Here is a 15,979-nt window from a genome sequence, read left to right as displayed (position 1 = left end):
AATTTAGTGTGCAGATACTACAATTCTACCACTAAATAGCTTGGCATCAAAATATGTAAAGCAAAAATTTACAACATTTCAAACAGAAATTGAAAAATCCGTACCCAGAGTAGAATAATTTAACTTTAAATCTCAATAAATGATGGAACAAGAAGACAAAATTCAAAAAAGATAAATAGGATTTAAACAACATGATTAACAAATCGATTCAATGGTTGTATGAAACAGTTTACCCAAAACTACACATACACATTATTTTAAGGAAAAACATTTACTGAAACTGGCCATCTACATGCTGTGAAACAAATTGTAACAGATGTCATGACTTACCAACCTATGAAGTATAATATTTTATTTTAATTCAATTTTGATAGAAATTAATAATGAAAAGTTTTAAAATTCCATGTAAATGGAAATTTAAACATACATTAAAAAATATTTTATGGGTTTAAGAAAAGTCACAATAACAGTATTGTTCAGTCATTAAGTTGTGCCCGACTCTTTGTGACCCAATGGACTGCAACATGCCAGGCTTCTATGTCCTTCACTGTCTCCCAGAGTTTGCTCAAATTCATGTCCATTGAATTAGTGATGCTATCGAACCATCTCATCCTCTGTTACCTTCTAATCCTCCTGCCTTCAGTCCTTGCTAACCACAGGGTCTTTTCCAATAGTTGGCTCTTCGCATCAGATGGCCAAAGTATTGCAGCTTCCACTTCAGCATCAGTCCTTCCAATGAATGTTCAGGTTAGAATTGACTGGTTGGATTTCCTTGCAGTCCAAGGGACTTTCAAGAGTCTTCTCCAGGACCACAGTTTGAAAACATCAACTCTTTGGTGCTCAGCCTTCATTATGGTCCAGCTCTCACATCCATACATGATTACTGGAAAAAACATAGCTTTGATTAGACAGACCTTTGTTGGCAAAGTGATGTCTGTGCTTTTTAATACACTGGCTAGGTTTGTTATAGCTTTTTTATTTTTATAGTTTGTTATTCAATAACAAAGTTGTCTTCTTTCTCTACTACCTTGTGGTAAGATTTTCCAGGTTGGGAGGAGATTTTGCTTTTAATTATATTTCCCCAGCAGTTGGTAAGCCTTTGTCCCATGCCCTGCAATCCCATTCCCTCCTACAAGTGGCTCCCAGTCAGTGACTGAACAGAGCAGAGATTCAATGGCAGTTCTGCTCCCAGGAGGCTCAGGACCCCTCTGATGTGCACGATTGCCTTGACACTGCCCACTGGCCTTCTTAGAACTTTCTTAGAACTTGTTAGGATTGCTTACTACAACTTTTCTTTTTTCATTCCCTCTCCCTCCCCAAGAGTCAGACTTACATGCTAGTATAACAGCTCCCCAGACACCTTCTACTGTCCAGGCACTTTCCTCAGTAATGCCCTGTTTCTCGGAGCATCCAGATTGAGACAAGACATTTTCTAGATTGGAGTTTAGTGTTTCTGGCTTGTAACTGAGCTGAATGAAACAAAAAAGTGTTTAAATCCTAAGGAAAAAAAAAATCTAAAAATTGATCTCTGTCTTGTGTGTTAGCAAACCAAGATTCAAATTCTAATGTATAACTTTACATGGAAATTATAAGCAGTGTTACAGCAGTGGCGACACATACATAATATTTGCCTTGAAAATCACTAGCTGAGATCTTGAGAGGAATAAAGGTGGTTTCCTGAAGATAACTAAGACTTTGGGAGCATCTTGAAGGCTTTGATTTTTTTGCCAGTGAATATTAAAGTGCAAGGAAAAGGAATTTATTGAACATTAGAGCTTTGAATGCATAAATCTGTAATGCCTCATTTATAAGTCAGTGGAGTACTGAAGGCAGAGATTTCCTATCAGCAGGCATGGAGAGAACATTGAACAATATACTTACGATCATTTATGCTGGAGAGTTCTTACTGGGTATTTTGGGAAATGGATTCATTGTTCTGGTTAACTGTATTGATTGGATCAGGAGTAGGAAGTTCTCCCTGATTGACTTTATTCTCACCTGCTTGGCTATTTCCAGAATATGTGTGCTGTGCATAATGATTTCAAGTACAGGTTTATATGTAATCTCTAAGGAAATACGGTACAATAAGAATCTCCTGATAAATTTGAGGTTCCTCTGGACAGGATCCAATTATTTCTCCATAGTCTGCACCACCTGCATCAGTGTCTTCTATCTCCTCAGAATAGCCAACTTTTCGAATTTCCTTTTCCTCTGGATGAAATGGAGAATTCACAAGGTGCTTCTCATTATTGCACTGGGGGCTGTCTTCTCTTTCTGCTTGTGCCTTCTTCAAAAGGATGCGGTAGTTGAAAGCCGGCTCCAAAACCAGGTAAACAGCGAAAACAATGTGACATTGGACTTTCTAATGATAAAATATGATTTGTTCCTTACCATAATGTTCCTCATCCCCTTTGTAGTGTCCCTGGCCTCCTTTCTCCTTTTAATCCTCTCCTTATGTGGTCATCTCAGGCGTATGAACGGTGTAGACTGTAGCTCGGAGGCCCATGTGAGAGCCCTGAAGGCTATGATTTCATTCCTACTCCTCTTCGTTCTATACTATTTGAGCACTATTATAACTGTGTGGGCCAATCACATTCTAGGTAGTTTCGTGGCAAAGATTTTTGTGAACATGCTGTTATTTTTCTGTCCTTCTGGCCACACTTTGCTTCTGATTTTGTGGAACAGCAAATTGAAACAGGCTTCACTCTGTGTCCTAAGGAAGCTGAAGGGTTACATGAATCTAAGAAAACCTGCTCTTCCAAAAAGAAGCCTGAAGCGATGATGACCTTCTCAAGAATGAAGACAACAAACAGGACTTCATATTTATGTTTTTATTTTCATCCTGACTGTTTAAATTCTATTCTGTGATGGGTGATTGAGCCTTATTGAAAATATCTTAGGAGTTCCCTTGGTAGCTTAGTGGTTAGGATTCTGGCCTTTTACTGCTGTGGCCTGGATTCAGTCCCAAGTTGGATCCTGAAAGCTGCACAGTGTAACTGGAAGCCTGGCCTGCTGCAGTCCATGGGGTCTCAAAGAATTGGACACAACTGAGTGACTGAACAACAAATGACAGGAAAAAAATCTTCCAGGAAAATGCCAAAAGAAAAGGATTTTGCTGTGTTTCCATCAAGATAGTGATGATATAACAAACAGTAAAATTATGCATTTTATGTTAGGCAAAATATTAGTTTAATCTCACTTAATTTGTACTATATTGATTTCACAAAAACATATGTATATATAAAGAATAGCCATAAATATGTATTAATGTAGATATATTTATACCTGAAAAGATATATAGAGATTTAATTCCTAAAGAAAGGTAATTATTTTAAGTTTTCATTTAAAAATAGAAAAGAGCACCAAAATAAGGAGAGTAAATATGTTCAGGAATATGTTGACATTTTAATTAAAAATAAAAGCTGAATATCTGAACACAAAAATAAAGTTGTTTTAAAGCCTCAGGTCATTAGTGACTACTTCTTGGTATAAGCCATGACTTGTTAATATTTCAAATAAAATGCATCAAGAAACAATTAAGTGTTTCAACCATACAAAAGTGGATTAACTAGTAGACTTAGAATTTGGAATATATATCATCTAATTAATGATATAATATGATTAGTGAAATCATCTAAGGCTATAGAAGCTAAAAGGAATGATATATGTCAGAAAATGCAAGGATATCCAGGGGATGGCAATATTCCAAACTGCATTTTGTGAAAATCTCTTAACAAGGAAACAAATTCCTCAATGCTAAAAAAAAATTATGGGTGACCACAGGTGGCTCAGTGGTAACAAATCTGCTGACCAATGCAGGAGACACAGGAGACATGGGTTTGATCCCTGGATTAGAAAGATCACCTGGAGTAGGAAATGGCGATCCACTCTAGTATTCTTGCCTAGAAAATCCCATGGACCGAGGAGCCTGGTGGGCTATGGTCCATGGGGTCGCAGATAGCCAGACATGACCGAGCAGCTGAGCACACATATACACATAGATTAAATATTTAGATTTAGTAAAGAATGAGTGCAATAAAAACAAAAATACAACCAAGGATCAGGGAGCAATTAACACATGGCAAAAGGAAAATGACAAAACATCATCCCAGAGAACCATTGAATATCAAGCTGACTTTGGCAAACAACTGGGATAAGTTCTCAAGCAGGAGGATATTGCATGTAAACAGGAAAAATGTTTCAATGATTAGTACTAAAGAATCATTTGATAAATTTTCAACACTATTCCAATACATCTTTTAAAAGCAAAAATATAAAAACTCAAATTGGTAAAATAAAAGCTAAAATAGAAAAATATCTAGACTCCAGAGACCCCAAACTATTTCTGTTTTTCTGATGCACTCAGACTTAATTTTCAATATTTTCTTCAATTACTTATTGGTTCCATGATCCTCTCTTCCTCCTCTCTCTCTCATAATGTAGGATATTCTGATGCTTCATTATTTTGATATTGTCACCAATTGCCCAGCATGATTTTAAACCAAGAAGAGCATAACACTTAAAAAGCAGACTTGCTTACCAGGAAAGACTATCTTTCTCACCTTCTTGGTATTTAGCAAGTATGTTTTGGATGGGTAGATTAACAGATTCAAAATGTGTTCCAAATATCACTAAGACATTGGGAATTTTGATGAGATATAAGAGCAGTGCTTGGAAAGAAAGGTATTTATTTGTGGCTAGATTACAACTATAAAAGCTCTGGTAGCAAGTCTCAGAGACGTTAAAAACCCCAAGACAATGCAATGACTATTTGGAAATTATAACAACTCATTACTGTGGCTAATGTATTAACAGTGGAGGTGACAAATAGACTCAGGGGATTAGATCTGGTAGGCAGAGTGCATGAAGAACTGTGGACAGAGGTTTGTAACAGTGTACAGGAGATGGTGACCAAAGCCATCCCCCAGAAAAAGAAATACAAGAAAGCAGAGTGGTTGTCTGAGGAGGTCTTACAAATAGTTGAGAAAAGAAGATAAGCTAAAGGCAAAGGAAAAAGGGAAAGATTTACTCAACTGAATGCAGAATTTCAGAGAGTACTAAGGAGAGATCAGAAAGCCTTCTTAAGTAAACAATGCAAAGAAATAGAGGAAAACAATAAATGGAAAAGACTAGAGATCTCTTCAAGAAAATTGGAGATACCAAGGGAACATTCCACTCAAAGATGGGCACACTAGAGAGCAGAAATGCAAGGACCTTACAGAAACAGAAGAGGTGGCAAGAATATACAGAAAAGGTCTTAATGACCAGGATAACCATGATGGTGTGTTCAACTCACCTAGAGTCAAACATCCTAGAATGTGAAGTCAAGTGGACCTTAGAAAACATTACTATGAACAAAGCTAGTGAAGGTGATGGAATTCCAGCTGAGTTATTTAAAATCTTAAAAGATTCTGTGAAAGTGCTGCACTCAACATGCCAGCAAATTTGAAAAACTCAGCAGTGGTCACAGAATCGGAAAAGGTCAGTTTTCATTCCAATCCCAAAGAAAGGCGGTGCCAAAGAATATTCAAACTACCATACAATTGCACTCATTTCACATGCTAGCAAGATTATGCTCAAAATCCTTCCAACTAAGGTTTCAGCAGTATGTGAACTGAGAATGTCCAGATGCACAAATTGGATTTAGAAAAAGCAGAGGAACCAGAGATCAAATTGCCAACATCTCCTGGATCACAGAAAAAGCAAGATCATTAAAAAACAATCTGCTGCATCATTAAAAAAACAATCTGATTCATTGACTACACTAAAGCCTTTCTCTATGTCAGTCATAACAAACTATGGAAAATTCTTCAAGAGATAGGAATACCAAACTACCACCTTACCTGTCTCCTGAAAAACCTGTATGCAGGCCAAAAAGCAACAGTTAGAACTGGATATGGAACAATGGACCTATTCAAAATTGGGAAAGGAATACATCAAGATTTTATATTGTTACCCTGCTTATTTAATTTATATGCAGAGTAATCATGAGAAATGCCAGGCTGGATGATGAACAAGCTGAAATCAAGACCACAAGAAATATCAACAGCATCAGGTATACAGATGATACCACTTTAATGACAGAAAAGGAAGAGGAACTAAAGAGTCTTTTGATGAAGATGAAAGACGAGAGTGAAAAAGCTGGCTTAAAACTCAATATTAAAAAACTAAGATCATGGCATCCAGTCCCATCACTTCATGGCAAATAGATGGGGAAAAAGTGGAAACAGTGATAAATTTTCTTTTCTTGGACTCCAAAATCACTGTGGACAGTGACTGCAGCCACCAAATTAAAAGACGTTTGCTCCTTGGAAGAAAAGCTATGAAAAACCTAGACAACATAATAAAAAGCAGAGACATCATTTTGCTGGCAAAGGTCCATATAGTCAAAGCTATGATTTTTCCAGTAGTCATGTATAGCTGTGAGAGTTGGACCATAAAGAAGGCTGAGTGCCAAAGAATTGATGTTTTTGAACTGTGGTGCTGGAGAAGACTCTTGAGAGTCCCTTGGACAGCAAGGAGATGAAACCAGTTATTCCAAAGGAAATCAATCCTGAATATTCATTGGAAGGACTGATGCCGAAGTGGAAGCTGCAATACTTTGGCCACCTGATGGGAAGAGCCAAATCACTGGAAAAGATCCTGATGCTGGGAAAGATTGAGGGCAGAGGAGAAGGGGTCAACAGAGAATGAAATAGTTGGATGGCATCACCAACTCAATGGACATGAAGTTTGATCAAACTCAGGGAGATAGTGAAGGACAGGGAAACCTGGTGGTCTGCAGTGCATGGGGTCCTGGGGGTCAGACACAACTGAACAACAAAACAACAACAACATGACCAAAAGTGTGCTAGAGAAATAATGAGCATAGAATGAACTGGCATGTTAAATTTACTGCTGCTGCTGCTGCTGCTGCATCACTTCAGTCATGTCCGACTCTGCGCAACCCCATAGACGGAAGCCCACCAGGCTCCTCCGTCCCTGGGATTCTCCAGGAAAGAACACTGGAGTGGGTTGCCATTTCCTTCTCCAATGCATGAAAGTGAAAAGTGAAAGCGAAGTCGCTCAGTCGTGTCCGACTCTTTGCAACCCCGTGGACTGCAGCCTACCAGGCTCCTCGATCCATGGGATTTTCCAGGCAAGAGTACTGGACTGGGTGCCATTGCCTTCTCCAGTTAAATTTACTACACAACCTTCACTGATGCCTAGAGGTGCAGTTGCAACACTCATTAGAACCAGATTATTTCTTGATCAGGTGGTCTCAAATAAATAAATGAATAAGAGTGAAAGCACAGGACTTAGAAAATAGATGGCCCAGAGCATAGGGCACAGTAGAGTTTATTGTGAAGGAAGAAAATACAGAAATTATTGAATACTTTAAAACGCAGAGTAGTCTTTCATTCTTCTCATTTCCCAGATAGAGTGCTAATTTGGGTACTGAGTGCTACTTATTAACACTGCTGTTCTCAGGAATCCCATGTTTTGACAGAAGTTTTTGCTTTTGATCCCTTCCTGGGGCAATTTAATGTAGATATGGAATGCCTGCATTTTTAGAGAGCAGAGTATAGGAAGACTTTGTCTACATATAATGTAAAAGCAACTTGTTTTCAAGCACCAAAACCAGTAAGCAAATTTATTTTTTCTTGCCACTGCCCCTTCAATCCTGTTTTACTGAGTTATTCTTCTCTTTCAAGAATAAGAATTTATTCTTCTCTGCCTTCTCTTAGGCAGCCCCCACAGCTTCTATCATCACTTATACATCAAGTGCAGCCCAGACTAAAAATAAAGTTTAAATTTGTCACTCAGTATAAAAGTTCTCCCACTCAGCAATTTCAGACCCCATTTAAGCCTGGAAATCTAACATAGGAGAGGATTTTTTTGCAGATTGCTATTTATCTCCCTATCATCTGTGCTGCTTTTGGTTCCTTTATGGTTCCATCTATAGCTAGCATTATCTACAGTTCTCTTTTGGGCTGTCAAAAGCTATCAGTCATCCTGAATATTTTAATGAAGATTCATTCTGCCAAGACACTTGGAGGTTTGATGACTCCCATTAAATGACTCCCAGAGAGCTCAGTACAATCAGTGTTATACTTTATTAAAATAAAAAGATATTGATGAAAATCAGCAAAGGCCAAAGGTACATAGAGTAGAGTGGAGCCCAGGAGAAAACAGACACAACTTTCAAATTGTCCTCTCCTGGTGGAGAGGAACAGTGCTTGGTTCACCCAGTAATGATGAATGTATGACCACACATGTAAAGTATTGCCAATGAGAAAAACTCACTGGAGCCTTGGTGTCCAGGGGTTTTATTAGGGATTCATGACATAAACATGGAGCACCCATGTGATTGATTGTAGCTACTTGGTCTCCAGCTCAAATTGAAACAGCATAGCTCTGAGCTCCAAGAAAACAAAAAAGAAATCACTATAGATGACGTTGTTAGCACAAACTAGACTATCTGGTGTGACTCAAGACCCCAGGTATACAGAGATACTCTTGCTAGGTAGGATATTTCAAGTGCTTAGAGGTTCTCTTCCAGAAACCAGTCAAGTGTCAAATCTTTCTTTGGAACATGCAAGGTTGAAACACCCTAAGTTTGCAGCATTGACCCTTTACCATCAGTACCTTTGTGGGTTTTATTGGAATCTTTTCACATGGGCTGTCTTATCTGAGGTTCCTGTGCTGATTCCTTAAAGGTACTGAATCATAAGAAATGATTATGATTCTGGTTTCTGATGTTGAAATTTACCTGGACGGTATTTGCCTGGATTACTTTTCTCTTTCATGAGATGATTTTTAGGAGTTTCCTTTCAAGTGATCCGTGTCAAGCTCCCTTTATAAAGATCATGTCTGTCCCGTGAGAAACAGGAAACCTGCCCCAGTGAACTCTGGAAGGGCAGCCATTCTCAAGCAGTGCTCTCTGCTCTAACCATTCTATAGCCACATTTTGACTTATAGACTTTTTCAGGTATAATCCCAGCTGTTTGTTCCCCAGTCTCTAGGAGATATATGTCAATTTCTACACATGCTTCTCCTTTCATTTAGATGGTGAGATAAACTGATTATTCTCTTCAAAGAAATGATCTCTTTTAGCCTCTTCTCTTAAATTTCCATATTAATCATATGGTGACATGCTAAGGGAAACAGAACCACAAAACTGGTATCATCATCTTTAGTACAGACTTTCTAGGACACTTCAGTAAGTCTCCAAAGCCTCTTCCAAACCACTGGGGAAACTCCCCTTCATCCTGTTGCACAGCTTACACCTGGGTGTGCAAAAGTGAAACTAGAGGGAGCCAAGGCCTTGTGCTAGCCTGATGGCATGACTCCAGCATAGAAGTCAGCGAACATTTTTCTGTAGAGAGTCAGAGAGTAAATATTTTAGGTTTTTCAAGTTATATGGAGCTGTGACTACAGAGTTCTGCCATTGTAGCTCAAAAGCAGCCATAGCCAATACATAAATGAATGGACATAGCTATATTTCAACAACTTTATTTACAAAAATAGGCAGCAGCCTGTGGACCATAATTTGCCAACCTAAACTTTAGAGGAACTAAATTTATTAAAAGTCATTAAGTGGAAGCAAATCAATTAAAAAGTTTTATCCTAACAATAAGCCTACAACTCTGCTTCCTGGGAATAGTCTTTGAAAGGATCACAAATGGACATCAAAGAACTAAAATAATACTATTTAAAATTAAGATTTAAATGGATGGATATATCAACCAAAGTAGATCAGAAGAAAGAAACTATCATATCGATTTGAAAAGAATATTTTAATATATAGATTTATTAACTGGGTATAGAGTTGTTAATAAAATAACCAAAAGAGTAGAAAGAGAACCCTACAGGGTGATGAAGAGAGCAGCCACAGGAAGTAGCTCTCATTCCTAGGGTTAAGGAACAAAGGAGAGAGGTTAAAATGATTAAAGCCTAGAAACCTAGAAAAGGGAACCCATGGCACTGAATTTCAGACCTTAAGGAAGATACATTGCTCAACTGGCACTGTGACTCAGCCTATAGAAGTGGTCTGAACATGAGGGAGAGGTTGTGCTGGGATTATACTCAGAAGAGGGGGAGCAGGCTGGTGTACAGAGGGAGGGTTCAGTACAGCACCAGAAACACTGAAAACTGGATTCAGTTGCTCCGAGGGGAAGGAAATGCTGACAGGATGAAGAAACACTGCTGGAGTGGTGCTCACAGAAACAATGAGTAGACAGGGAGCGTGTAGGGATCCAGCCAGAAATAAACGGGAGATAACAAATCCCATTTTCCTTCATCAGCCTTACAGTCTCCTTCTACCATCCTTTATTGGAAGAGCCTAACATAGAGGCCCTCTTTGATAGGCAAGAATACAGGAGTGGTTGTCATGCCTGTCTCCAGGGATCTTCCTGACCCAGGGATTGAAATTGCTTCTCTTATGTCTCCTGCATTGGTGGGAGGGCTCTTTACCACTAGTACCACCTGGGAAAGCCCAGGTGGATCTGTAAGGCTACGGTATATCATGCAGAACCATCATGCCACTATGTCCTCATAGAGACTTTATTTTAGTGTGTGAAAGTCGCTCAGTCGTGTCCAACTCTTTGAGACCCCACGGACTGTATCCCGTCAGCCTCCTCTGTCCATGGAATTCTCCAGGCCAGAATACTGGAGTGGACAGCTGTTCCCTTCTCTGGGGGATCTTCCCAACCCAGAGATCGAACCCAGGTCTCCTGCACTGTAGGCAGATTTTTTTACCGTCTGAGCCACCGATGTTCATTATTCATGTGATCATCATGAACTGGATGTTATATGAGCCACTAAGCCACAAATCTGGGCATGGATAGTTGCAATCTATAATTAAGTAGGAATTATGTAGAATAGAGACATCTTGAACAGATCTGAAGTTCAGTTTAGTTCAGTTGTTCAGTAGTGTCCAACTCTTTGTGACCCCATGGACTGCAGCACACCAGGCTTCCCTGTCCATCACCAACTCCCAGAGTCTACTCATGTCTATCACATCAGTGATGCCATCCAACCATCTCATCTTCTGTTGTCCCCTTCTCCTCCCATCTTCAATCTTTCCCAGCATCAGGGTCTTTTCCAATGAGATAGCTCTTTGCATCGGGTGGCCAAAGTATTGGAACTTCAGCTTCAGCATAAGTCCTTCCAATGAATATTCAGGACTGATTTCCTTTAGGATGGACTGGTTGGATCTCCTTGCAGTCCAAGGGACACTCAAGAGCTTTTTCCAATACCACCGTTCAAAAGCATCAATTCTTCGGTGCTCAGCTTTCTTTATAGTCCAACTCTCACATCCATACATGACTATGAAAAACCATAGCTTTGACTAGATGGAACTTGGTTGGCAAAGTAATGTCTCTGCTTTTTAATATGCTGTCTAGGTTGGTCATAGCTTTTCTTCCAAAGAACAAGCATCTTTTAATTTCATGGCTGTAGTCAGGATGGAGACCTTCCTGGGGACAGAGTCGTGAAGGAGGAGAAGTTTCCACACAGTAGGAAACCCTCTCACAGGCGGGTCTGTGGGAACTTTTGGAATATCAGAAGGCAACATAACCAGGAGAAAAAATAGAAGGGAAAAAAAAAAAAAAACACACCCCACAAAATACACACCTAACTGCAACTGCAGAAAAAAGAACTTTCCCATGAAAGACTGTAACCTAACAACCTAAAGGGCATCCTGGCTCGCTCACAGAACAAAGGGTTGAATGACTACCAAAGGAAAGCTAGCCAGCTGTGTACCAGCTATGTACCAGCCCCTCCCCATCCAGGAGCAGAGAGGCAGGCTTGAGACATCCAGAGCCCAAAGGCAAGGGGCTGCCACAATCTCAGCCCCAGAGATGGCATCTTCTGCCAGGAGGGCTGCAGCCTGAGATCAGCTCTCCAAAGGAGACATATGGCATATCTGAGATGGTGCTGTCGTGGCACACCCAGAAAACTGAGTGGTTGGGATTGGGGAGGTGATTGAGACGCACAGCCCACCTGGGACAGTGAGCTCACCAAGCACCTGGTTGCCTGAGCTGCTCAGATGTGGGCATACAAAATGTATGCCCAACGCAAAGAGACTGAGCCAGAACTGTCTCCTGTGGAGATACAGGTCAGCAGTGGCCTGCTGCAGGGGCTGTGGGTGCAGCAGACCTGGGTATGACATAAGCCCTCTTGAAGGAGGTCGCCATTAACCCCACCATAGAACCACCAGAACTTACACAGGACTGGGGAAACAGACTCTTGGAGGGCACAAACAAAACCTTGCGTGCACCAGGACCCAGGAGAAAAGAGCAGTGACCCCACAAAAAACTGACCCAGACATGCCCATGAGTGTCCAGAATCTCTGGCGGAGGCGTGAGTCGGCAGAGGCCTGCTGCAGAGTTGGAGGCACCGAGTGCAGCAGTGGGTGCAGGGGACCCTTTGAAGGAGGTCACCATTATCTTCATTACCTCCACCATAGTTTGGCCTCAGGTCAAGCAACAGGGAGGAAACACAGCCTCACCCATCGACAGAAAATTGGATTAAAGATTTACTGAACACGGCTCATCAGAACAAGACCCAGTTTCCCCCTCAGTCAGTCTCTCCCATCAGGAAGTTTCCATAAGCTTCTTATGCTTATCTATCAGAGGGCAGACAGAATGAAACCACAATCACAGAGAACTAACCAAACTGATCACATGGACCACAGCCTTGTCTAACTCAATGAAACTATGAGACATGCCATGCAGGGCCACCCAAGGTTGATGGGTCATGGCAGAGAGTTCTGACAAAACATGGTCCCCTGGAGAAGGGAACGTCAAACCACTTCAGTATTCTTGCCTTGTGAACCCCCTGAACAGTATGAAAAGGAAAAAAAGTATGACACTGAAAGATGAACTCCCCAGTTCAGTAGGTGCCTAATATACCGGAGAAGAGTGGAGAAATAATTCCAGAAAGAATGAATGGATGGAGCCAAAGCAAAACAACACCCAATTGTGGATGTGACGGGTGATGGAAGTAAAGTCCGATGCTGTAAAGAGTGATTATTGTATAGGAACCTGGAATGTTAGGTCCATGAATCAAGGCAAATTGGAAATGGTCAAACAGGAGACAGCAAGAGAGAACATCGACACTTTAGGAATCCGTGAACTAAAGTGGACTGGAATGGGTGAATTTAACTCAGATGACCATCATATCTACTACCGTGGGCAAGAATCCCTTAGAAGAAATGAAGTAGCCCTCATAGTCAACAAAAGAGTCTGAAATGCAGTACTTGGGTGCAATCTCAAAAACAGCAGAATCATTTCTGTTCGTTTCCAAGGCAAGCCATTCAATATCACAGTAATCCAAGTCTATGCCCTGACCAGTAATGATGAAGAAGCTGAAGTTAAATGGTTCTATGAACAGGTCTGAAAGTCACAAGTGAATTACATGAGCAGATGATGTAGACCACTTTAATGTCAATTCCAATTGCATTATCTGGTCTCTTTTAATCCACACTTCATAGATCATTGAATTGTCTCAATTCATATAGAAGAGCCTAGATTTTCTGAATAGCTTTAGCTTGTTCAGGCCCTACTCATAATTAGCAGCATTATGATTATTCTGCAAACAAACAAGTGAAAGTAGCACACTCAGGTTTTTATTAACTCTGAAATCCAAAAGGCCTGTCAAATATTGTACCCTTTTTAGTGGTTAAGAGGTACAACGCTCAGTAAGTTGTCTTTCATAATGGAGGGGGATTATGATACTGAGATTAGATTCATATATTGCCTGCCAAGTTTCCTAAAAACTTCAGACACTGTATCTTATCCTGTAATGCAGTGACCTCTACTGTGAATGTTTCATAGTTTACCAAAAGAATAGGGTTTTCTGGTTACATCTACATGGTAAAGGTTCCTATTTCACAATTCAAATTTGCATATCAAATGTTATAATTCTTTGGGAGAGGAGAACAAATTTTTATTCAAAAGTGTGAAAATCAATCCAGGCCTTAATTTACATGGTAGCAAATGAAAATTTGGCCTTTCAATCATCTCTGTACATAGAATATTACTGTAGCTGACATCTGGACCAAGAGTGGAAATTCTTGGCAGAGCTGTATGGAAATGTCCAATGAGTGTTACAGAAAGTGACTCCACACTTTTATTACATATTGCTGGGCTTCCTAGCTAAAAAGAAGAGCCACAATTAAAAAAAAAAAAAAAAAAGGAGAAGAACAACTATTGCACAATCAAACACAAAGCCTATATCATTATCTCATAAATCATCTTGAAATTAGTCAACAAACTATGGATCAGAGTTTTCTCTTTGCAGTCATGTTGAATATATTGGAGAAGATTTTCATGGTTGTGACTGGTGGGGAATTTATAATAGGAATTTTAGGGAATGGATTTATTGGACTCACAACTTGCATTGCCTGGATTAGAAATCAGAAGTTGAGCTTGCTTGACTTCATTCTTACTAGTTTGGCCTTTGCCAGAATCAGTTAATTATGGATAACCACTGTCATGTTCTTTTCAATGATGTTCTATCAGGCAGGCTTTGGTACTGTGGGAAGAAAATATATCTTTTTTTGTATCTGGATACTGACCAGTCACTCAAGCACTTGGCTTGCTACTTGCCTTGCTGTCTTTTATTTCCTGAAGATTGCCAGTTTCTCCCATCCTCCTTTCCTTTGGCTAAAATGGAGAATTAACAAGGTTGTTTTCATGCTTCCACTGGTAACTGTGCCCTTCCTAGTCATAAGTTTTCCTTGGCCATATAATGTTGATGTCTTCTGGTGTCATGTCCAAAAGATGCATGAGAGAAATATGACTGAGTTATGCAATGTGAATGAATATCAAAATTTAAATTTTATTATTATCTTCACTATGGAGTCCCTCCCCCCTTCTTTCTTTCCCTGATTTCCTTTCTCCTGTTGCTCCATTCTTTGTGGAAACACAAGAAGAACATTGCACAAACTGTCAGGGATTCCAGAGACCCCCGTGTTGAGGTCCATTCAGAGCCATGAAAACTGTGTTTTTCTTTCTCATGCTCTTTGTCCTGTACCAATTTGGCCTTTTCATGACATTTGGGGGGCATTTTTTCCTACAGAACAAGCTGGTTGTGATGTTTGGTTATATGTTAGGAATGCTGTATCCTTCAAGTCACTCATATGTTTTAATTTTTGGAAACAGTCAAATGAGGAAATTCTTCTTGGTGATTCTTAGGCATCTGAAGTGTGGCCTGTAAGGAAGGCACTGCTGGCTGCATAGGTAGGCCTGGGACAAAAGTCATCGACAAGTCTTCGTGGAACCTGCCTTGCTTCATGGAATTCTTCCTTTTGCCTATATACTGTGTCCTGAGTATCACTGCAGTTCTCCCGAGGCCTGGATAGACCTCTAATCTAGTATGTATGTATGTGTGTGCGCACTCAGTTGTGTCCAACTCTGCGACCCCATGGACTGTAGACTGCCAGGCTCCTCTGTCTAATCTAGTAGCCAGAGGAAAAAAGTGTAGAGAAGAAGTATTGCCTCTTATAGCTGTTAGAACTTTTGCATATCTGCTTAAAAAAAGAGAGAGAGAGAGAGAGAGAAAAGGATTGTGAATAGTCATACCACTCACACAGATCTGCAGAAGAGGGAGGTTGTTAGAAATTAAAAGTCATCAAAATTATATTTAGTTCCTCTAAATAACCACTTAGTCCCTGTGATAATACAGATTTAGTCATTCAATTCATGTTTTGATGATATTTAACAGTAAATTGTGAGAATTTTTGCTGCTGATGTGACTGCAGAAATCAAATAGTCTGGAATTCATTGAAGCCATTCAAATATTTTCATAACAGCTAGTTACTACTGCTGGAAATTTGATTGTACTAATAGCATATTGTGCAATCTAAGGCATATGGCACTATCATATCTGGAATGTACATCAAAATAATCCATCAGGGAGTCGGATGGCTAAGGTACAGTGGCTGTAACAATTTACATTTCTACTATACATTGATAATGCTGTAAGTGTATGA

The 15,979-nt window shown here is 39.9% G+C and overlaps 1 protein-coding gene across 1 annotated transcript; it reads left to right on the top strand.

The window, feature by feature from the left end:
* Positions 1-1,852: 1,852 nt before the first annotated feature.
* Positions 1,853-2,782, top strand: LOC113893639 (taste receptor type 2 member 7-like). The gene has a single exon (XM_027543536.1). It carries the CDS (start codon positions 1,853-1,855, stop codon positions 2,780-2,782), a length of 930 nt encoding a protein of 309 aa, XP_027399337.1.
* The last annotated feature ends 13,197 nt before the right edge of the window (positions 2,783-15,979 follow it).

This window comes from Bos indicus x Bos taurus, chromosome 5 (assembly GCF_003369695.1).
Source record: "Bos indicus x Bos taurus breed Angus x Brahman F1 hybrid chromosome 5, Bos_hybrid_MaternalHap_v2.0, whole genome shotgun sequence".
Classification (NCBI taxonomy): Eukaryota; Metazoa; Chordata; class Mammalia; order Artiodactyla; family Bovidae; genus Bos; species Bos indicus x Bos taurus.
The sequence above is the reverse complement of the archived record's forward strand: the minus strand, read 5'-3'. Positions and strand labels throughout refer to the sequence as shown.

Coding starts and splice junctions, on each gene's coding strand:
- LOC113893639 (XM_027543536.1), top strand. CDS start 1,853: ATGGAGAGAACATTGAACAATATACTTACGATCATTTATGCTGGAGAG.